Source organism: Trachypithecus francoisi, unplaced genomic scaffold (genome assembly GCF_009764315.1).
Source record: "Trachypithecus francoisi isolate TF-2019V2 unplaced genomic scaffold, Tfra_2.0 Lachesis_group21, whole genome shotgun sequence".
In the NCBI taxonomy this organism is placed as follows: domain Eukaryota; kingdom Metazoa; phylum Chordata; class Mammalia; order Primates; family Cercopithecidae; genus Trachypithecus; species Trachypithecus francoisi.
In genome coordinates this window covers 20,683,678-20,705,979 of record NW_022681467.1, presented here as the reverse complement: position 1 = coordinate 20,705,979, position 22,302 = coordinate 20,683,678, and the positions used below count along the sequence as shown (strand labels likewise).

The following is a 22,302-nucleotide window of genomic DNA, read 5'->3' as shown; positions in this document are numbered from 1 at the left end:
CTCCCGGGTTCAAGCAATTCTCCTGCCTCAGTCTCCCAAGTAGCTGCGATTACAGGCATGCGCCACCACGCCCAGCTAATTTTTTTGTATTCTTTAGTAGAGATGGGGTTTCACCATGTTGGTCAGGCTGGTCTCAAACTCCTAACCTCAGGTGATCCACCCACCTCGGCCTCCCAAAGTGCTGGGATTACAGGCGTGAGCCACTGTGCCCAGCTATTATTTATTTTTTAAAATGAAGTGTCATTTGGCTGGAGAACAGGTGATAGAACAGAGGTGCTTGTCTGCTTCACTCCCTTTTTCATACTTTACAGACTCTTCCATGGAATGCTTCTCATGATGATAGAGGGAGTGTCCAGTGTGTTTCTTGTTCTATTTTCTTTTCTCCCCAGTGCTGTCTTTTAGTGTAGGGAAGCCTACTCATTTCCTCCTTTAGAGAGGTTCTTTTATGGAGATGAGTGCTTTTTCTTTGAAATAGGGTCTTACTCTGTCCGCCCAGCCTTGAGCGCAGTGGTGCAAGCATAGCTCACTGCAGCCTTGACTTCCCAGGCTCAAAATATCCTCCCACATCAGCCTCCCAAGTAGCTGAGAGTACAGGTGCATGCCACCATGCTTGACTGGTTTTTAACTAGCTGGTCTTGAACTCCTGGGCTCAAGTAGTCCTTCTGCCTCAGCCTCCAAAAGTGTTGGGATTGCAGGGATGAACCACTGCATCTGTCCTGAGATGAGTGCATTTTAATTTTCTAACCTCACAAGGTTTGACAGGTAGGCAAGAAAGGAACATCAGATAAGGCCCTAGGAAATCTAGGTTCCAGCTTTGGTTCTGTTGTCTGCTGTGACTGCAGGCAAGTCACCTAACTCCTTACTCTTTTACCCATGAGGAGGTAGCCTAGTTATTTTCATATTCTATTTTAATGGGCAGTTGGAAAAAAGGCAAATAATTTTGTAACATTTTTGAGTTGCTGTGGGAATTCAAGGTAGTGGTATTTTCTGACAGTTGTCATTACTCTCACTCTTAAGGGCAGCTGTGCAGACAGATGGGTCAGTTGGTGAGGTTGACCCTTTTGTGTGTGCTCACCTGTGAATGCAAGCTTCTTGCGCAGGGGTAGTGTAGATGAACCGCAAGCATGCTGAGGGTGTGTCATGTTACAGTGTGATGGGCTGGGCTTTTGTCTTGAACGCTTGAAATAGGATCCAGTTAGCACTATTCACTTAGAACTTTTTCTTTTTTTATTTAGGTAAATACAGCAGTCCAGTTAATCTTGGTGGCAGCTTCTTTGGCAGCTCCAGTTTTCAACTATGCTGACAGCATTTATCTTCAGATACTGTGGTAAGCTAAATTTAGAATCACTGTCTTAGAATGTCAACAGAATGACTTATTGTGATAGCCCTAGAATGACCTTGTTCTTACAGCATTTATTGAGCACTGACTGGATAAAGCTGTGGCTACATTTTGTGATTGATACCATTGTTAAGACACTTCCTGCCAAGTATGAGATGTAGAAGTTAGCTTTCATACAAATTAAAAGGGTAAAAGGTAGTGATAATGTGTTAGGGTTTGGGAGGAAGAGATAACTTCATAGGAATAAGAGGGGCAGTTTCAGGAAGGAGGTGGTGTTTGATGCATGAAATATAGGTGGATTGTGTGTAGGAAGAGACTGAGAGGAGGCCAAAGACAGGGCCTAAGCCAAGAGACAGAGTGTTGGAGAGAGGGTAGGGAAGCTGAGTCCAGCCTGTTGAAAGGGTTATTGTAGGAGGGAAAACTGGAGAAAGGAGTTTGAATTTTATTATACTAATTGCTTATTTATCATCTTAAAAGTGTGTCAAATTCATGCTTTCAGAGTTCAAAATATGTCACATTGATATTGGAGTATTATATTTTGGCACAATTTTAACTAGAATTAAAATTATCTTGCTTGGTACAGTCCGGACCAGAAAGTGGTGGCTAATCACAGTCAGTTATGCCAGGCAAGCTTTTAAAAAATGACAACTACTCTAAACTTTGTATTTTAAAATATTTAAGTGTACATTTATTCCAGTTCATCTTATACCTTCTGATATAGGATGAAGACTTTCTGAGTGTAGGTCCATCAGTGGGAGTTTTTTCTTTCTTGGATAAACTACATCCATAATACAACCTCTCTGATTTTCATTTTTTACTTCTTTAAGGTGATGCAAGAACTTAAAACATTTACAACGCAGTCTAAGAACTGTTTAGATTTTTTCCTAGTCTTTTCACAATCATCTTGCCTATTTATTTTGACAGTACTTTTTTTCCCTAGGAACCCATGAAAACAGAGACAGTATTTTTTTTTTTAATCAAGTCACCTTTATTGAGTCTTTTGTAAAGCATCCAATGTAGTTTTCAGAAATAGCAATTTAAAAAAAAATTTTTTTTTTTTTTTTTGGAGACAGGGTCTTGCTCTGTCACCCAGGCTGTAGTGCAGTGGCATGATCATAGCTCACAGTAACCTTGAATTCCTGGCCTCAAGCGATCCTCCCACTTCAGCCTCCTGAGTAACTGGGATTATAGGCATGTGCCACCACACCTGGCTATTTTGGTTTTTTTTAATTTAATTAATTTTATTTTTTCTTTTTTTTGGGACGGGTTCTTGCTCTGTTGCCCAGGCTGGAGTGCAATGGCCTGGTCTCAGCTCACTGCAACCTCTACCTCATGGGTTCAAGTCATTCTCCTGCCTCAACTTCCTGAGTAGCTGGGATTACAGGCACCCACCACCATACCTGGCCAATTTTTATATAGTAGAGGTGGGATTTCACCATGTTGGTCAGGCCAGTCTCGGACTCCTGGCCTCAATTGATCCACCTGCCTCGGCCTCAAAGTGCTAGGATTACAGGTGTGAGCCACTGCACCCAGCCACTAATTTTTTATATTACTATTTTTTGTAGAAACAAGGTCTCACTATGTTGCCCAAGCTGGTCTCAAACTCTTAGCTTTGAGCAATCCTCCTGCCTCAGCCTCCCAAAGTGGTAGGATTATAGTCATGAGCCTCTGCGTCCAGCTAGAAATAGCAATTTTTCTAACACATATATTTCATTGGTTTATGAATTTAGTATATCAAAGTGGCATGAACAGATTCAAGATCCAACAAAAGGGAATCTTGATTCTGCCTCACCTAATAAAAGCAAAAGTGCATGGGTACACTAAAAAGTAATGTCCTAGCTGTGGGCATTCAGCATGCCACGGGTGTCAGTTGATGTCATTTCAAGGCGAATCCGGTTAAGGGTAATTTGGTAAAGAAAGCTGAAATTTATTTAAATTTACTCAGATAACTTTAGAATTCTCAAAAGCTACAGGAAATAGAGTCTGGTACCCTGAGCAGCATGGAGCAGTAGAAAGAGCATGTGGGCTTTAGAGTTGAAACCAAGTCAGGCTCAAACATAGTTCTTTGATAAGCCCTGAGCAGGTTCCCCGGGTCTTCCATTTCTCCCTTCTGGAGGATGAGTTTGTTGTAAGAATAAAATGAGAATGTAAGACACCTGGAGGATGCCTGAGTAAAAAATGACAGTTGCTAGTAGTGTTTATTTGTAGGGCTCATTACCTAGAATAATTTTGTTTGACGTTACTAATTAAAATGAAGTCTTAAAGAAAAGCAGTGTATTTAGACTCTTGTAGTAAAGAAAAATTACACCACAGAGCCCTTTTTACTTTTTTTTTTTTTAGACGGAGTCTCGCTCTGTCGCCCAGGCTGGAGTGCAGTGGCACATCTTGGCTGACTGCAGGCTCCGCCTCCCGGTTCACGCCATTCTCCTGCCTCAGCCTCCCGTGTAGCTGAGACTAGAGGCGCCCGCCACCATGCCCGGCTAATTTTTTGTATTTTTTAGTAGAGATAGGGTTTCACCATGTTAGCCAGGATGGTCTCTATCTCCTGACCTCGTGATCCGCTCGCGTTGGCCTCCCAAAGTCCTGGGATTACAGGCGTGAACCACTGCACCCAGCCTTTTTGCTTTTTAAATAGATCTTTTGCCTGTATTTATTATGATTCCTATTGCTACTGTTTTTTAGACTTGACAACTAAATTTTATTTCTTTTCTTCCATAAAAGGTGTTTTACAGCTTTCACCACAGCTGCATCAGCTTACAGTTACTATCATTATGGTCGGAAGACTGTTCAGGTGATAAAAGACTGATGAAAGCCATCTATCACCATTAGTAAGGAAGCAGTTACATCAATGGGAACAGGGCCCGTGGAAATCTACAGGAGTTTCCCTATTTTGGTGTTCAGCTTGAAAAAGGACTTGTCAGAACCAACCATGTCATCAAAATTTAAGTAATGTGCATTGAAAATAAGGTTGATCATGGGAATATGCAGAATTTCCAATGTATTTTAAAATACAAATAAAACTATAATTTGGAATTTTTAATCTTAGGTTTCTTGATTAATTTATAAGAGATCAATTATTGTCAGTCTTTTTTGTATGTTTTCTACAAACATAGTCCAGAGCATGGGCAGAGTTGACACCTCTCTTTTAAGTGAAATTTGGATTGCTCACAAAGCACTAGGAAATGTCGTGGGGTTCAAATATATATCCTACACAACTGGGCAATACATTTTTGTTTGATTTTTAGGTCTCTGTATACATTAACAGTTCATGTAGTTAATACCTGATCATTTGGAATAATGAAAGTGAAGTTAGTTGTAGATGAAGTAAAGTTATAAAAGAGATTTAAAATGCAGTAAGTTTTTAAGATAATAAACAGAATAGAAGGTATGAAGTTCATTTTCGGTAGTCTTCCAACCTCTCAGGTGCCTAATAATTTATGTATGAGGATAACAGGTAACAAAGATAGTCGAGATACGAGAACATGTCTATTAGTCTTTGCGTCTAAAAGGCAGTGAGTTACATTCCTGCCTTCCACTGTGTTTCTGACATAGCAATGTTTGTTTGATATTGGAACCTGGATTCATATATTATGTAAATAATATCAAGCTGTATATTTTTCAAAGGTTTTTTAAACTTTGGAGACTCTTCTTTTGTTAAGAAGTTAAAGGAATAAAAGAGCTGGAAAAAAAATTGTACCTTCAACTCGGGTTGTTCCATATAACATACTTATTCTCTGCTGTTACGTAAGTTTTCCAATTCACAAAGTCCATTCATGTACATCACTTACACTTAAATTGTAAAAATAATTAGTCTGACCATCTGATTTTAAAAGAGTCTTGCTACAAATACATCATATTTAGGAGAATGTGGGATATGGGGAATGGGAGAAGAAGACAGTCCAGGGGTAACCGGTTGTTGCTGCTTAACAGTAGAGGCCTATTGCTGCCCATTGTCCCTGGTTTTAATGCAAGCCTATTACGGAATACTGCAGTGAGATTATCCATTCTCGGCCTATTGAGCTGCATTAAATTAGAATGGGAGGCTGTAAGTAAAACTCATGCCTCTTGGCCAGGCATTCTGCACCAGCGTGTCCCTCTGTGGCTTGCTGGTCCTGACTTCTTTGTTCTCAGACCGGTGGCTGAGCTGCACTTGGCTTGGAGCATACTGAAGCCTGCAGCCAGGGACAACACCATTGAATCAGATGGAGGGGGTTGAAAAGGCAGAGAAGGGGGCATGTGGCTGGCTATTCTTGCTCTCTGGAGAACAGCTTCATTGTTAGGAGAAGTAAGGCTGAAGGTGGACTTCCCACTGCTGAACCACCCAAGAGGCACACTGAGTGAGTCTCTGCATTAGTAATGGGTGAGCCACATAAGAATAATGTTTAAAAAAGGGAGGACTTGAAGTAGCTATGGGAAAATTTAGAACTTTACACCTTGTTATGCTTATTTATGGTTTAATGTTGATGCCATTTGGAATGACTTAGGGCTTGGACCCATAATCTTTTTATTATTAAGGTCTCAATCTGGCTCTCGTTAATAAACTTTTTCCACTTCAACCCTTAGAAGAATGATCCAGGTCTCCTCAGGCTTTTGGATACTGAATTGTTATAAAACACATCAATTCTGCCAGTTTATAAAACATCGGAATTGTATTTAGACATGTCTGAGTACATACTTGTTTATAGACTCAAAACATGATGAAAATTCATTTCAGTGTCTTCACAGAATAGGCTTAACCTTGACAGTAAGCTTAAAAATAAAGCATTAGTGTCATTTAAGTACATGTCTGGGGATTTTATACTAATTAGATTTTATACTAAATGCTTTTGCAATGCATTTTAGTTGGGGCCTCATTCCTGAGCCCAAGTGACCCTTTCACCTCAGCTTCCCAAGTAGCTGGGATTACAGGTGCACACCAACCGTGCTTTGCAGTTTTGTGTGTGTGTGTGTGTGTGTGTGTATTTTTTTTTTTTTTTTTACAAGCACACACATCATAGCTTTGCAGTTTTTAACCAGGAGCTGGTGGAGATCTTTGAAATCATTTAGTCCAATTCTCTTAGTTACATTTATGATGAAACTAGGGATCTACCTTAAAATTTTGGGAAGCTCTTTCAAAACTTCAAACACCTAGAAATATATAGTGCAATTCAGTTTTAGTTTCTGCAGCATGGTTTGGAAACAAAAGATACATGGGATTTAAACTTGATTTGTTTTCTTCTTACAGTAGAAGTAAATGCTCTTGTGGGTTGAATTGCATCTTCCAAGGAAGATATGTTCACGTTCAAACCCCCAGTACTGTACATGTGACCTTATTTGGAAATAGGGTCTTTTTAGATGCAATCAAGTTAGAATTAGGTCATACTGGATTACAGTGGGCCTTAACGCAATAACTAGGTTTTTTTGTGAAAAAAAAAAAAAAAAAAAGGAAATGTGAACAGAGAGACAGAGAATGCCATGAGATGATGGAGGGTTAGATTGGAATGATGTCTGCAAGCTAAGGAATACTGAGGATTGCTGCCAACCATCCAAAGCTGGGAGAGGAGATGGAACAACTCCCTTGGAGCCTGCAAGAAGAACCAACCCCACTGATGCTTTGATTTGGGATTTCTGACCTGAACTGTAGGAAAATAAATTTATGTTCTTTTAAGCCAGTTTTACTAACTTGTTACAGCAGCTGCAGGAAATTAATAAATGCTAATGTTGAAAATTAAAATCTAGAAATATGGCTCTAATTATAATTTCATAGAATCATTTTTTCCCCCAAGTTTCCCCTGAGTTTGTATAAAAGTGAAAAAGTAGAGGACAGAGTAGATGCCTCCCACATGAAGACACAGATTTTAAGGCATTGTTTGATGCAATTAGGGCAGAGAAACACTTGGGCTTCTAGCTAGAGTCTTGGGTTCTCTTTAGCTCATTTCTTCCCTTTAATTAAGAAAAAAGATTTTTAAAGTTTATTATGCTTCCTAAAAAATGAATTGATAATTCATTTGTCCACTTAGTCTTAGGTGAAATACAGTAAAGACTAACTTAAAAGGACAGCTTTTCCCTGTGTTTGACAAATGTTCCCAGAAAACTGGTTTTAACTGTAAAGCTGGAAGTATATTTTCTTGTCATGTCCTGAAATGGAACTAATAAACCCAGAAGCCCTCACGAAGCAGCCATTAATTAGCTCTCCCCTAACCCCAGTTCTCAGGAATTGGAACTGGAAATCCACTGGAACTGATTTCTTGAATAACAGAGCTCATCATGCCTTAGAGCTTGACCATGAAGGAGCTTCCACTGGAAAGACCTGAGGATGTGATTTCTAACGATCAAAGAGGCTGGGTTATGCAATTTCTCTGTTTCATCCCTTCCTACTTCCATACACTATTCTACTGGATAGAAGGGCACTGACTGCTGAAAACCCCAAACGAAACACCACACAAGAAGGCCTGGTGGCAGTGGGGAGCGATCTGGCATGGACCATCAGGTTTCTGGGAACAGAGAATAAAGTAGAAGGAAGGGAGGGCAGTTGTGCCTTGGACTGAGACACTCAGTGTGGCAAGTTCCATGTGTGCCCAAGGCATTCTGGCTTCACGGGAATTAGAAACCCTAGGAGCAGATGGGGTCATTTTTGACCTGTACCTTTCTGCGCTCAGATCCAGTTCGGTTAGAGGTGTTTGCCCAGAAGCTGGGCTAACTGACGGTCTGGAGCTCCAGCGGGTAATCAAAGGCCGGGTTTTTGCAGGCCACAAGGTGCGTGTCGCAGCGCTGCAGGCGTAGTGTCTGGCCCCGCCTGCAGAGACACGCAGACAGCACCAAGGTGCTGGCGAACAGCAGGCCGCTGGCTGCGCACAGCCCGGAGAGCAGGAGCGCGAAGCTGGGCTTGGTGGTGAAGGCGGCGCACGGGCTCCTCCAGCCCGAGGACCGCGGCTGGCTCAGACCTGCCCTGTTGGCCGCCAGCACGCACACGCGGTAGGTGGTGCCCGGCGACAGCCCGTACAGAGGGTGCTGCCGGGCCGTGCTGTAGATGACGCCCACCACCGACTGGTTCCCCGCCCAGCCCTCCGCAGAGTAGCGGATCTGGTACCCGTGCACTACCGAGTTGGGGGCACACCAGTGGACCAGCGCCGACGTGTCCGTGGTCTCCGTCACCCCCTGCAGCCTGGGCGGGTCTGGGATGGTGTCTTCCCCGCTGAGGCCGGGGCAACGGCACCGCGACCGCCTCTGCAGCTCAGCGCACGGGGTCTGTAGGTGCTTGCAGGGATGGTAATCACAGGGGACGTCCTGGTGAGGCATTCCCACCTCCTCTTTCCTCCCCTCCTCCTCCTCACTGTAGTCGTCCAGCAGCAAGACTGGAATCCCGCCCTCAGAAGGACTCGGGTTGGGGGCTTGGGGTGTGGTGTGTGTCCTCTGGCTGGGCTGAGGCGAGCTTATGCGGTTCCACGAGGTAGGGAAGGGGCCCAGGAGCTTGCTCACCAGTGGGGTGGAGGCAGCTGAGATACTAGGCTCAACGACAAGCCCGGGGGCATGTTCTTCTCTGTGCTGGGACGCGGTGGTGCTGGCAGCCCTGGGGAAAACGCTGGAGTTGCTGTGACCTGCTACAGAGTTGGTCGTGGAAGAGGCAGTCCCCTCCTGTGCATCGCTGTGCGGCCATGCAGCTATCGTGCGGGAGCCCACGTTAGGGGCCTTGGAGACACTCTGCTGGTCTCCCTCAGGCTGGGTGGCAGGGGTTGCACTGGGCGCCACGGTGGGACCCTGTGCGTAGGTGGAGTGGTTGAAGCCGGGTGGGTGTGAAGCTCGGAGAGTAGTGCTTTGGTGGGACTGGCACACTCCAGGCAGCTGGGAGAGTGACAGGGAGGCTGAGAAGGGGCCGCTGGATCCCGCAGCTGGCGCGCACACAGTGTCTGCTGCCCTGGAGAGGAGGCCAACCAGTTAGAAGACGTCTGGCTTCAGGGACGCTTCTGGGCAGAGCTTTGAATCCTCACTGCCAATGTCACCCCCTGCCAAGCCCATCAAGGCATCTCTGCCAGGCACCCCAGGGCACACACGCCACACACATCACCTAATTGATTCTGGGGAAACCTTTGGAGGAAGCTCCTGTCCTCACTCCCACTGGGCAGAGAAGCAAACAGAAGTTTAGAAGGAGGAACTAATTGGCCAAGACACCATAGCTAGCAATGGCAGAGCTTACCCCGGGGCAAGCACTGTGAGAAGGAGTCCAGATTCTCTGAGTGTCGTTTGCCATTTTGTTCTCACCTGTCTGCTTCCTGGCAAGAGAGCACTAGTAATAAAAACCATAGTCGGCCGGGCGCAGTGCCTCACACCTGTAATCCCAGCACTTTGGGAGGCAGAGGCAGGCGGATCACGAGGTCAGGAGACCGAGACTATCCTGGCTAACATGGTGAAACCCCATCCCTACTAAAAATACAAAAAATTAGCCAAGGGTGGTGGTGGGCACCTGTAGTCCCAGCTACTCTGGAGGCTGAGGCAGGAGAATGGCGTGAACCCGGGAGGCAGAGCTTGCAGTGAGCCAAGATCACACCACTGCACTCCAGCCTGGGTGACAGAGTGAGACTCCGTCTAAAACAACAACAACAACAACAACAAAAACATATTCGGGCCGGCGTGGTGGCTCAGGCTTCTAATCTCAGCACTTTGAGAGGCTGAGGCGGGCGGATCACAAGGTCAGGAGATCGAGACCATCCTGGCTAACAAGGTGAAACCCCGTCTCTACTAAAACTACAAAAATTAGCCGGGCATGGTGGCAGGTGTCTGTAGTCCCAGCTACTCCGGAGGCTGAGGCAGGAGAATTGCTTGAACCTGGGAGATGGAGATTGCAGTGAGCAGAGATTGTGCCACTGTACTCCAGCCTGGGCAACAGAGGGAGACTGTCTCAAAAAAAAGAAAAAAGTACTCATACTAGCTACCATTTCTGAGTGCTTCCCACGTGCTAGGGGCTATTCTTCACACTCTACTGTGTCAACTAATTTAGTCTGCACTACTTATGCAGTAGACTCTATTACCCCATTTTACAGATGAGAAGGTAGAGGCCGAAGTAACTCAGAGAGATGAAATAACTCAGCTCAGATCAACAGTAGTAAGTAGGCCAGGTACAGTGGCTCATGCCTAGAGTCCCAGCACTTTGGGAGGCCCAGGTAGGAGGATCACTTGAGGCCAGGAGTTGGAGACCAGCCTGGTCACATAGTGAGACCTCATCTCTACCAAAACAAACAAAACAAAACAAACAAACAAAAACTTAGCCAGGTATGGTGGTGCATGGCTGTGGTCCCAGCTACTTGGGAGGGTGAGGCAGGAGGATTGCTTGAGCCCAGGAGTCTGAGGCTGCAGTGAGCCGTGATCATGCCACTGCACTCCAGCTTGGGTTACAGTGCAAGACCTTGTCTCTAAAAAAAAATAATAAAATAGTAGTAAGTAGGATGAAGCTGGACTCTCTGGCTTCAGAGCCTGTACTCTCAGCTTCATCATTAATACCGCGATGAGATCCTCGACTGCAAAGGGCCTAGGTGCTTTTCTTTGGAGGGAATGTGGGGTTGGGGGGCAGACTGAGCCCCACTTCACAGCTGAGCTTAGGTGGGAGATGAGAAAAGAATATTGGCTGGGCATGGTGGTTCATGCCTGTAATCCCAACTCTTTGGAAGGCCCAGATGGGAGGATCCCTTGAGTCCGGGAGTTTGAGACCAGCCTGGGTAACATGATGAGACTCCATCTCTACAAAAAGATTTTTAAAAATTCGTCTGGTGTGGTGGCTTGCACCTGAGGTCCCAGCTACTCTAGAAGCTGAGGTAGGATGGTCGCTGAGCCCAGGAGGTTGAGGCTGTAATGAGTGAGACATGATCACACCACTGCACTCCAGCCTGGACAAAAGAGCAAGACCCTGTCTCCAAATAAACAGAAAGAATCCTGCAGAATGGTGGTGATGGAGGGTTGCCTCCCAAGGTGTAGTGTTTATCTGGTGGAACTGGTTTTGAAAGTGCTCAGGACTGGGGGTGTTCCCAGCCCCCCAGCTCCCACTGTCTCCTGGTGGCCAGCCTAAATGTGGCTCCCCACTGCAAAAACAGCTCTTCTAGCCAATAGCCTTCATAGGAATTTCCCAGGAGAGCTCTGTAAGCCCATGGGCCTAGGACTGGATAACCCAGGAGCAGGAGGCCAGGTTCCATCTTGCGGATTCAGTAGAACCCAGTAGTTAAACCAGACCACATTACCCAGCCTCCCTTGCAGGTAGGTGTGGCTCCTGGCCAATGAATGTGAGTGGAAGTGAGGAGTATCACCTCCCAGACTGGCTCACTAAAAACCTCCCATATCTGCTCCTCCATGTTCTTTGCCCCTTCTGGTTGGCTGGAATGGAGGTAGCTTCCATCACCTGGATCCCTGAGTGTGACTACATGGGGAAGGCTGCCCAGCCCAACATGGCCAAAGTGCCAAGCACAGTCATGTGAGCAAGATGTAAGCTGGAGAACTTCAGCTCCTGAATGCTGAGCCTCACCCCTCAGCCATCTGCTTTGTAAATGTGTTACCTGCTTAGGACAGTTCTCTTTGCATCCATGAGGAGCCAAGACAAGTCACAGCTACAAGTGAGGGGGTTGCCAAAGAGGTTGATCGATAGGACCTGGGAGGAATCCAGGGTCCAAGGAGGGAAGGAACTCAAGTTGCAGCTGAAATACACACCAAAAAATTAATTAAGTCAGGTTTTTACAATTGGATCAAAGATATTCCCAAAGAGGCATGGTGTCAGAACAATGCCCATGGTATCAGAAGCATTCTGATAGGGGTTGGAGAATACTGCTTTGGGCAAAGCTCTTAATGACCTCGAACTTCATTTTTTGTCCTCTGTTGTAAAACAGAGATACCAACCTAACAGGAAATACTATACTTCATATCAACTGGGGACAATATTCCCATGACGATGGTTGTATCAAAAAGAGTGTGTGTTGGCTGGGCACGGTGGCTCACACCTGTAATCCCAGCACTTTGGGAGGCCGAGGCAGGTGGATTATTTGAGGTTAGGAGTTTGAGACCAGCCTGGCCAACATGGTGAAACTCTGTCTGTACTACAAATACAAAAATTAGTCGGGCAGTAGTGGTGGACCTATAATCCCAGCTACTCGGGAGGCTGAGGCAGGAGAATCACTTGAGCCTGGGAGGCAGAGGTTGTGGTGAGCCAAGATCATACCACTACCCTCTAGGATAGGCAGGAGAGTGAGACCCTGTCTCAAAAAATAAAACAAAACAAACAAACAGAAACAAAAAAGAGTGCATGATGATAAAAGTGTTTGTAAATGCAAATCTCTACATACAAGCAGATATTGTTATTATGGACCAGTGTTACTGCACTATGGCTGGTGACACTCAACGCCAGTCCTTTGGAAGATGCCTCATTTAAGTGCATCAGTGAACTCTTGACAAGTAGAGAATAACCCCCAAACTTAGTAACTTAAAACAATACATATTTATTATTTGGCATGATTCTGTGGGTTAGCTCAGTGGTTCTTGTGGTCTGGATTAGCTCAGCTGGGGCCAGATGATCTGGGATGGCCTCATGTGTAAGGCTCAACCGGGTGTCCTGGGACTGCTCTCCGTGTGTCTGTCATCACCCAGGAGGCTAGCCTGGGCTTATCCACACGGTAGTGGCGGGATCCCCAACAGCAGGAGAGGGCGGGTCTCAGTGCTCAATTGCTTTCTAGCTTCTTACATCACATTTGCTAATGTCCCACTGGCCCAAGCAAATCACAAGGCCAAGCCCAGGTTCAAGAGATGGAGCAATAGACTCCTTGAAATATGGGGCCTGGTGCGATGGCTCATGACTGTAATGCTAGCCCTTTGGGATGCCAAGGTGGGAGGATCACTCGAGGCCAGGAGTTTCAGATTAGCCTGGACAATATAGCAAGACCCTGACTCCACAAAAAAAAAAAACTAACAATTAGCCAGGCATGGTGGAGTACACCTGTGGTCCCAGCCACTTGGGAGGCTGAGATGGGAGGATCGTTTGAGCCCATGAATTGGATGTTACAGTGAACCATGATTGTGCCACTGTACTCCAACCTGGGGAGCAGAACTAGGCCTTGACTCTAAACAATTTAAATTAAAAAAAATATATATATATAGGAGGAGCTGCAATCATGTTGCAAAGAGTTGTGCCTACAGGGATGGGGGAATTACTGAGGCCATTTTTGCATAGAGTCTACCACACCTAGCAATGGCAGATCTGCTCCTGCCTCCCTTCTCTTTCTTACCCAGAGTCTCACAGAGTGTTTGGCCTTGACTTTCTCAACTCCCTGAGTCTCCTGGACCTCCCAGATTTTGACTCCTTTACATGTACTCAGTTATAATTCATCATGGGCAATGGGAGCTGCATTTTGCCTTCAAGTCTCTTGTGACCAAAGGCTGGCTTTCCTCAATCTGTCTGGGAACCTGCCTTCTACTACTCTGGGGAAGATGCTGTTGTTCTGGGAAAGGAAGGACATGTCACCCAGATCTGCTCTATCACTTTTGGCCAGTGGGAAAGTGACAGTCACCTCTGGAACACCAGATTTATGTATGTGCCATTTACATTAAAACTTAAGCCATACCTGCATATACAAGTATATATATGTATATATGCGTGTATGCTTGTTTTTTGCAGATTTTACACAGCTAGAATGGAAATCTTAGAATCAGAGTTCAATCAGTATTTATTTATTTATTTATTTATTTATTTTTGTGGAAAGGAAATGCTTTTCTTTTTCCCTGAAGTGGGAAAGGAAGAGGATTACATTATTTTTTGAGTAACACCTCTGAGTCCTTTACCTACATTGTCTCATTAACATCATTATGACAACTTAGTGAGGTAGACAGCATGTTACATGTTCTACATGTTAAGAAAATTATTCTTAGGGGAAAAGGTACAATTTGCTTTGGTGGTTCTTTCTGCCACCCAATGCCACCTACATGCTGAGGAAGGAGAGCCTGGCTGGTTCCTGATCCATGTCACATTTGGGTATTCTTTGCTTCTGACAGGGCCCTAGTGCAGAAGAAGTCTCCATTTGCTCTCCTAAATCATTTCTATTGGAGAATTGCTAATAGAAATTGCAGATATTTCCATGTCACTTTCCAGTAGTTCCTTGTCATTTATAATCATTAAAATTATGAAAGTTATTAGACTTACTGGTAGATTTTGTCACTTAAGGCGTTAAAGAAGAAGACACACACACACACACACACACAGACACACACCACTCTTCTGATAAGAGTGGACCACAGATGGGAGCAGTGGCTCACGCCTGTAATCCCAATACTTTGGGAGGCTGAGGCAGGTGGATCACGAGGTCAGGAGATCGAGACCATCCTGACCAACATGGTGAAACCCCGTCTCTACTAAAAATACAAAACAAACAAAAAAATAGCTGGGTGTGGTGGTGCGTACCTATAATCCCAACTACTTGGGAGGCTGAGGCAGGAGAATCACTTGAACCCAGGAGGCGGAGGTTGCAGTGAGCCGGGATCACGGTACTGCACTCCAGCCTGGCAACAAAGCAAGACTCCATCTCAAAAATAAATAAATAAATAAATAAATAATAAAAAGAGTGGACCCACAGGCTTCACCAGACTGTCAAAAGGGTCCATAATATAAATGAAAATAAAACCTCCCTGCTCTAAAATGGGGCCTCTGAAGATGAAAACATCTATCGGAAGGCAGTAAGGAAGATGGGAGATGAAGAGGACTTGATCTAGAGTTGCCCTAAAGGGTCAAAGAGAAGGAGGCTGTCACAGGAGCTGCTGGGGATGGAAATGAAACGAGTCCTGGGGACTTGACTCCTGCAATGACTCTTCCACCCCTTTCACCTGGCTCCCTTAGGAATGAATGTCCTAAGGGAATGCCGATGTCCCACATTTTGCCAAATCCCGTAGTCACACCATTCTCAGCTCACTAGGGCTCCTGATAGTTTTGCCAACCACTCCCTCCCTCCTTAAGCACTCTCTTCTCTTGACCTCCAGGACATCACATTCTTCTGGTTTTTCTGCTACTTCACTGGTCATACCTTCTTGGTCTCCTTTCCTGGTTCTTCTTCATCCCGATGTTAAAAGTTGGGGTTCTTCAAGGCTCAGTTCTGGGCCCTCATCTCTCTATACTGTCTCTCTGGTGATCTCGTGAATTCCTTTGGCTTCAGATATCATCTTTATACTCCCAAATTTATACCTCTGGCTCAGACACTCCTCCTCCATGCTTGGGTCTGATGCAGCATTGTGTTTAGGGTATCAGATGTGGAGCCAAACTGCCTGGGCTCAAATTCTGATTCTTCTGTTTACTAACTCTGTGAACTGGGGAAAGTTATTTAACATCTCTGTGTCTCAGTTTTTTCATCTGTGAAATGGGAATAATGACTGAATCCTATCTGGATTGCTGCAAGAATAAATACTTCAATATATGCTTAGAACTATGCCTGGCACAGTACAAGAGGTTCGTGTTATTATTACGGAACATTTCCCCTGGATGCCTCATAGATCTTTACTATCCAGCAGGCAATTAGATACACAATTCTGGGGCTCATCCGATGCCCTTGGCTGGAGATACTCAACTAAGCATCCTCAGCACAGAGATGGAGGAGGATGCATTAGGCTTGAGGGAAGGGGATGGTGCTGGAGTAGTGCATAGGGTGACAGTGCAAGAAAGTTATAAATGGAAATAGGTAAGGACATTAAGAAGACCTAGCCAGGAAGGCTGGAGAAGCACCAGGGAAACATCCTGTGGCCACAGAGACAGAGAACATCAAGTGGGAGGAAATAAACAATAGGCTCCACAGACAGATGTGTCCACTGACTTGGCAGCTGATGTGGGTGGTCAGATTGCGGTGAATTGACAAGTAGAGGGATGAGAGGAAGTGGTCATCGCTTCTGAACCTGGGATACTTGCTCTTCTTGGGCCTGGATGGCTTTTCTCTTCTGACATTCACCCGGTGAGCTTGGACTTGCCTTTTGAGATATGGACCGATTATGCTGTTCCTGTAGGAGCCTCTCTGATCCAGTCTGATGGATCATTACCCCCACCTGCCTTATAACACAGCACATGGTGTGTGTCTCTGCTATGGTTCACGAAGTGTTATGATAAATGGCAGATATCTGCTGCCTGTACTGAACTGTGAACTCCCTGAAAGCAGTGGCCATGTTGTCAATGTCATCATCACCAAAGTCATCATGACCATCAATATCAATATCTTTATTAATATCACCACCACTATCACATCACCATTGTCGCTGTCCGTGTTCTCACCACCACTATTTTTTTGTTTTGTTTTTGAGACAGAGTTTCACTCTTGTTGCCCAGGCTGGAGTGCAATGGTGCAATCTCAGCTCACTGCAACCTCCACTTCCCAGGTTCAAGCGATTATCCTGCCTCAGCCTCCCAGGTAGCTGGGACTACAGGCATGTGCCACCACGCCTGGCTAATTTTGTATTTCTTTTAGTAGAGATGGGGTTTCACCATGTTGGCCAGGCTGGTCTCAAACTCCTGACCTCAGGTGATCCACCCACCTCGGCCTCCCAACGTGCTGGGGTTATAGGCATGAGCCATCATTCCTGGCCTCACTACCACTATTTTATTATACAATCATCATTATAATTAGCACCATTATAATTAGCACCATCACCCATCATCATCACCATCACCATCACTACCAATGTCATCCCCATCACTGACATCAATCAGCATCAACACCATCACCATCACTGTCATCACCATCAGCATCTCCATTATCGCCACCACCATCATCTTCACTAATTTTAGAGGACAAATACCATAAGCCAGGCACTGAGCTAAGTGGTCTACATAAACCATATGCTTTTTTCTCATGAAAAATCCCAAAGCGAGGTTTTATCATCATAGCTCTATTTTACAGATAAAGAAACTACTTGATATTTGTATCCTGGCACTTTACACAGTTCTTGGGTTTTTATCGAGCTCGAAGGAGTCTGAGCCAGAGATACAAAGCATTTCCCCTCACAACATTGTGTGCTCAATAGCTATTTATTGAATAAAGGAAAGAATGAGTGAATGGTTCTGCCTTTGCTTTGAAAAGTAGTTCATCCTTTTAGAAGAATAATTCCATCTTTAGTGACTGCATTGAGTAAAACAGGACTAACAGGGTCTGCCCCTAGACTTCCAAGGGATTTTCTAACAATATCAATACTTTCATCCCCAGACTCACTCAGATTCTGGAAGGGACTGAACTTGCATGACATGTGGGGAAGAAAGCAGATCCAGACAGAGAGTAGACCTGAGGTCCTCCTCACCTCTTCCCACTGTACATTTCTAAGTGCGGGCTTAAAATAAACTTTAAAGGCATAGGAGCTTGGCATTCTAATACTACTATGAACCGGACTGAGTTGCAAGGTTAGATGGCTGGGTGGACTATCTGGGACCTACCCAAGATATCACCCAACGGGTGGGGGAAAACAAAGCCCCAGAGAGGACTCGGAAGAGCAGTGGAAGAAAAATTATGGTCTGGTTTGTTCTATAAAATTCAACATACATAGCGTAATGGGCAAAAATCAGTCATGTGATTAAGATGTGCCTCAGAAGCACTTACTTCTGGAACAGAAGGACCTGTAGATGTGGAGTGTCTTGAAAGATGTGCGTGGCGACAGAAGCAAGTGCTGGGGAGTCCTGACAGTCCAGCTGCTGCAGGTTGGGAGTCATCTTGAAAATGTCCCCCTCCAGGGTCGTCAGCCGAGGCATCTTCCTCAGGTAGAGGGATGTGAGCTTCGGCAGGTCTCTGATCCACCCTGACTCAACTGAAACACAGAAGGGAAACTGCCCACCACTCCAGAACGCACAACCCCAGGAGGCCAGCCCGGCATGAAGGAAAGAACGAGAGTGGTAAGGTGAATGGTGAAGGTCATTGCTGAGCATGGGCACAGTTAGCAGCTCTGGGAATCTCAGAATTGTGGTCATTTCAGCTGGAAGGGTGCTCAGGGATAACCAGTCCTTCCTTTCTTCCAATCTGAGTCGGCCAAGGCCAGAGAGGGGGTTGATTGGCCTAAGGCCACATAGCTGGGAAGGGGCAGAGACAAGGCTTGAACCCAGGACACTGTCTCCAAGTCTGTTGCTGCCTCACCTTCTCATTAAAGTCCATACAAAAAATAACCAGACTTTGCTCTGGTGTCTGTCAGGAGTGGGGAACTTCTGTGGAATGTAATTAAGGCGGCGAGGCGGCCCCAGAAACCTAATTTTGTGGCTCTCCCAATACATGGAGAACGTGCCCCTTCCCCTCGGTATTCCCCATTCTAGCTGTTTTTTCTCTTTGTCTTTGATGAAACAGGTGGTTGTAGACACGTGAAGTGTTTTTTAAAAAATAGTAAAACCAACCTTGTGAATCAAAGAACAGCAGGAACAGGAGACCGGTTATCTTCACCAGTCTCCTGTGGCTTGTTTGAGTGATTCAACATTCACAGAAACAATTTTGCCCAACCAGGTAGAGAAATCAGTGAATTCATCCTGGAAGCCTCAGTCACTTCAGCTAACTCCATGTTTGCGGCTCAGTTTTTCCATTCATCAGCCCCAAAGCATGCGCTCACTTCCCCATTCCACAAACACTTATCCAGTCTTGCTGGGAAGCAGTAGAACAGAGTGGTTCAAGTTTTGGGCTCTGGACCCAGAATGCCTGAGTTCAGATTTGCTTAATGTGTGACCAAGTTTCACCTTTCTGTGCTTTGGTTCCCTCATATGTAAAACGGAGATGGTAACAGTTTCCATCTCTTAGGATTCAAGAAAGTGACTCCTGTGTGGCGCTTCAAACTGGGCCCCCTTGCTCGAAAAATGTAGCTGGTGTTTTTTTGAACCCAGCTGCGAGCTGGGCACCTGGGTCACCCCTCGAGGAAGAATGCAGCCCAGCCCTCAGGAGCGCACGCGCAGCCTGACTCTGCGCTCAGGTCTGCTGAAAACGCGGGGCGCTCGGACTCACCCCGCTCGAGGAACGTGCCGCTGAGATCCAGGACTTCGAGCGTAGCCAGGGGCGCGCCATCCTCTCCAGCGAACGCCGCCTCGGCGATGCCCCCCTGTGCGCCGCGACCTAGCGCGGTGCAGGAGAGGTTGAGGAGCTGCAGCGCGGGGAAGCAGGCGAAGGCCCGGGGCTGTAGCGCCTGCAGCGGATTCCCGGCGAGCGCCAGGGCGCGGAGGCTGCTCAGTGCGGAACCGGCACACGGCGGCACAGCGGCCAGCTGGTTGTAGTTGAGGTCCAGGGTGTGCAGCCCCGCCGGCCCGCCCGGGCCCCAGCGCAGCTCGGCGATGCGGTTATGGCTCAGGGTCAGCACCTGCAGCTGCTCCAGGTGGCCGAGTTCGGATGCGGTCAGTGCGCGCAGTAGGTTGTGGCTGGCGTTGAGGCTGCGCAGTGTGCGCGGTAGGCAGCCGGGCAGGCGCTCCAGGTTGCGGTTCGCCAGGGTCAAGGCCGTCGCACCCGCGGCGGGCAGCCCCTCGCAGGGCGAGTCGGTGGCGTTGCTGCCACTGCTCCCCCAGGGGCCCTGCTGAGTGACCCGGAAGAGCGGGACCTTCTGGAGAAGATCTGCCCAGCTGGGGCGCAGCACCGTCAGCAGCAGCAGCAGCAGCAGGGTTTGCCGCATGGCGTCTGGAGAGAGAACAGCAGGACGCCCATCAAATCCACAGGAACTTCCGAAGAAAGGGGCAGATGCGCGTCCCAACCCCACCTCCAGAGCTCTGAGGAGACGCACAGGTCCTGGATGTTCCCTGAAGGGCAGGGAGACGTTCCCAGAGTCGCCTGGTGTGCAGTGACCTCGCCCCTGTCTGCTTTTGCCCTATCGTCTCCCCCAGGAGCACCATGGTATCCCTTGTTCTTCCTCCCCTCAGGGATGCCTTTCCCCCTTCTTGTGAGAGGGACGCCTTCCTCATCTCTCCAGTCTGGGCCTGAATCTCTCAATAACTCCCTCCGTTTATGTACCCCCATCCTGTGAGCTTCTACAGGAAAGGGATGTCCTCTTTATTGCTGCAAACTCTCCCCAGGTAAACAGTCACTGCTCCATAAACGTGAATGCCCTCAGTTGGGAAGAATCTCTGCTGGGATAGAAACATGTACTCTAGGAAGATTTTGTCAGTTCCACGCCTCTCAGTTAGCCTGCTTTTCCCCGTTAGACCTGCCCAGCCACAGGGGAATCCTAGTTTGCCTAAAATAAGTCCTGGAGTCCGTTTCTTGGGAGCATGCCCAGGGTTGCCTTCAGCAGAAGAACAAAGCCCTGTGAACCCTGGAGTCAAACATTTCCTGGTCCCATGTGGGTTCCAACAAAACCAGAGCCCCCATTATTAGCCCTGCCCAAGAGGGATGGCTGAGAGCTGCTAGTTGTGGAATTTCTGGAGTACTTAGGGTTGCACAGGTCAGCTAGGAGATCAAGTGGAGGAAGATCCAGCAGCCATGGGCTAGCTTGGGAGTGGCAAAGATGCTGTTAACCAGGCCCTGGCCATGAGGTCACTGCTCGATATCCCTCATGACTGCAGATATGTATTCCTTTCCCAGCTCTCTGTGCTGACCAGTAGATCTCCCAGCCACCACGCAGGGCCCAGGGGAAGGATCTCCCTATTGCTAGCTGGGGATGAAGGCAGTGAGAAAGATCCTGGAACCTGAAGCCAGGAGCGTGTGCATCCAGCAGTGTGTCATGCTTACCTGGAAGTGGTCCTTTTGGAGTGTGGCTCCTCTGGATGCACCTCTGAAGTCCTCAGTTTTGTTTTATAGATTCCAGGGACCACTGATTTGGATAGCAACTCAGCTCTGAACTCCAGAGGGAGGCCTGTCTCCCAGCCTCCTCTCTCCCACAACACCCATCCACTAAGAGGGCCTGAGACACTCCAGTCTTTCCCATCGCTCCTCCTTTCCCATCAAGACACTGTTGTTTTTAGCCAACACCCTCATTGCTCAGCTCCCTCCTCTCCCACTAGGGCCTGCGCCTGCCCCTTTCCAGGCCTGGCACCTCCCCCAGCCCTCCCCATCTTCACCTCCCCGAACACCACCTTTCCCAGGCTGGAGAAATGAAAGGAGTCAGCGATGGGGGCTGGTGGAGTGCAGTGAGGCAGAGCAGCGCTGTCACCTCTCAGGAATTTGATCCTTGCTGCTGGTGGCTCCCATTTCCTGGGATGGCTGGAGCCTAATGGTGAGCCAGCCAGAGGAGCAAGCCACTTCTCCCAGAGGGAAGGCATCCAAGTCTAGAGGAAGCTTGCAGGGATTTCCAGGAAAAAGTGGCAGGAGAGAGGATCCTCAGAAGGGTCTGGGGCAGAAGCAGGCTCAAATCAGACCCAAGAGGCCCCGCGGACAGTCTGCTTGGTGGCTCTGGGACCCCGCTCAGTGACAGTGTGGACGTTTGTCTCTCATAAGGAGTGAGAATAAACAGGGCGGAAACGCAGAAAGAACATTCCCGCTCCATGCCTGGGAGGTTGGGTCCTGATTACCAGCCTCAGGTCTCCCGAACATGTGATGCTTGAGTGAGCTTTGTTTAGAGCGCTTTTGTTTGGAGCAGACAGCACTTCTCTCCCCCAAAGTCCCAAGGCAGAGCCTGGTCATTTCCTCTGAGGGCCTTCGATCTGCATCCTCCCCCAATCCCACCTAGCCCGGTCTGAGAGTTCATCAGGGTTAATGGGCCGCAGCTTTGTGTGACAGACACTGAGACCAGAACTTGACGTATTTTTCCTCCTGTCAGTCCTTATCTGGACAGCCCTGAGGAACTCCAGGATACCTCAGAAACTTGCCTATTAGGGTTGATTGGTTAATTGGAAGTTCCTGAGGATCTCCATTGAGGCCTTCTCCACCCACAGCCTGAAGAAGATCCTTCAGTCTCAGTGCCAGCTAGGACCCTGCTGCTCAGAAGCATTGCTCCTCTGCCTGAGCAGGGCAGGGAGAGGCCGCTCTGTGCGACCCAGCCTGAGGCTCATGCAGTCACCTCCCAGGGAGCCTGGGCCCAGGTCCCAGAGGTAGAAATACATGCCATGGAGA

The 22,302-nt window shown here is 47.2% G+C and overlaps 2 protein-coding genes across 7 annotated transcripts in view; one reads left to right on the top strand and one right to left on the bottom strand.

Annotated features, from left to right (window-relative positions):
- CRLS1 (cardiolipin synthase 1) overlaps positions 1 to 6,117 on the top strand; it is a 33,773-nt gene extending 27,656 nt beyond the window's left edge. For 4 of the 6 annotated variants that reach the window (XM_033185661.1, XM_033185660.1, XM_033185664.1 and 1 more), the window contains 2 exons: positions 1,236 to 1,327; positions 4,061 to 5,042. In XM_033185661.1, coding sequence (XP_033041552.1) covers positions 1,236 to 1,327; positions 4,061 to 4,145 — 177 coding nt within the window. In that variant the 3' untranslated portion in view covers positions 4,146 to 5,042. Of the gene's footprint in view, positions 1 to 1,235; positions 1,328 to 4,060 lie in introns of all 6 variants that reach the window. The other 2 variants (XM_033185659.1, XM_033185662.1) reach the window with 1 other exon arrangement.
- Positions 6,118 to 7,548: 1,431 nt separating this feature from the next.
- On the bottom strand, positions 7,549 to 21,243 carry LRRN4 (leucine rich repeat neuronal 4). The gene is made up of 5 exons (XM_033185658.1): positions 20,983 to 21,243; positions 19,276 to 19,935; positions 17,902 to 18,106; positions 11,857 to 11,994; positions 7,549 to 9,233 (listed from the first exon to the last, which is right to left on the bottom strand). Exons 2-5 carry the CDS (start codon positions 19,928 to 19,930, stop codon positions 8,015 to 8,017), a joined length of 2,217 nt encoding a protein of 738 aa, XP_033041549.1. The 5' UTR covers positions 19,931 to 19,935; positions 20,983 to 21,243; the 3' UTR covers positions 7,549 to 8,014.
- Positions 21,244 to 22,302: the final 1,059 nt, after the last annotated feature.

Coding starts and splice junctions, on each gene's coding strand:
- LRRN4 (XM_033185658.1), bottom strand. CDS start 19,930: ATGCGGCAAACCCTGCTGCTGCTGCTGCTGCTGACGGTGCTGCGCCCC. Junction 11,995..17,901: donor CAGGTCCTTCTGTTCCAGAA/GTAAGTGCTTCT, acceptor TGTGTATTTCAG/CTGCAACTTGAGTTCCTTCC. Junction 9,234..11,856: donor AAGAGAACTGTCCTAAGCAG/GTAACACATTTA, acceptor CCTCCTCTCCAG/GGCAGCAGACACTGTGTGCG.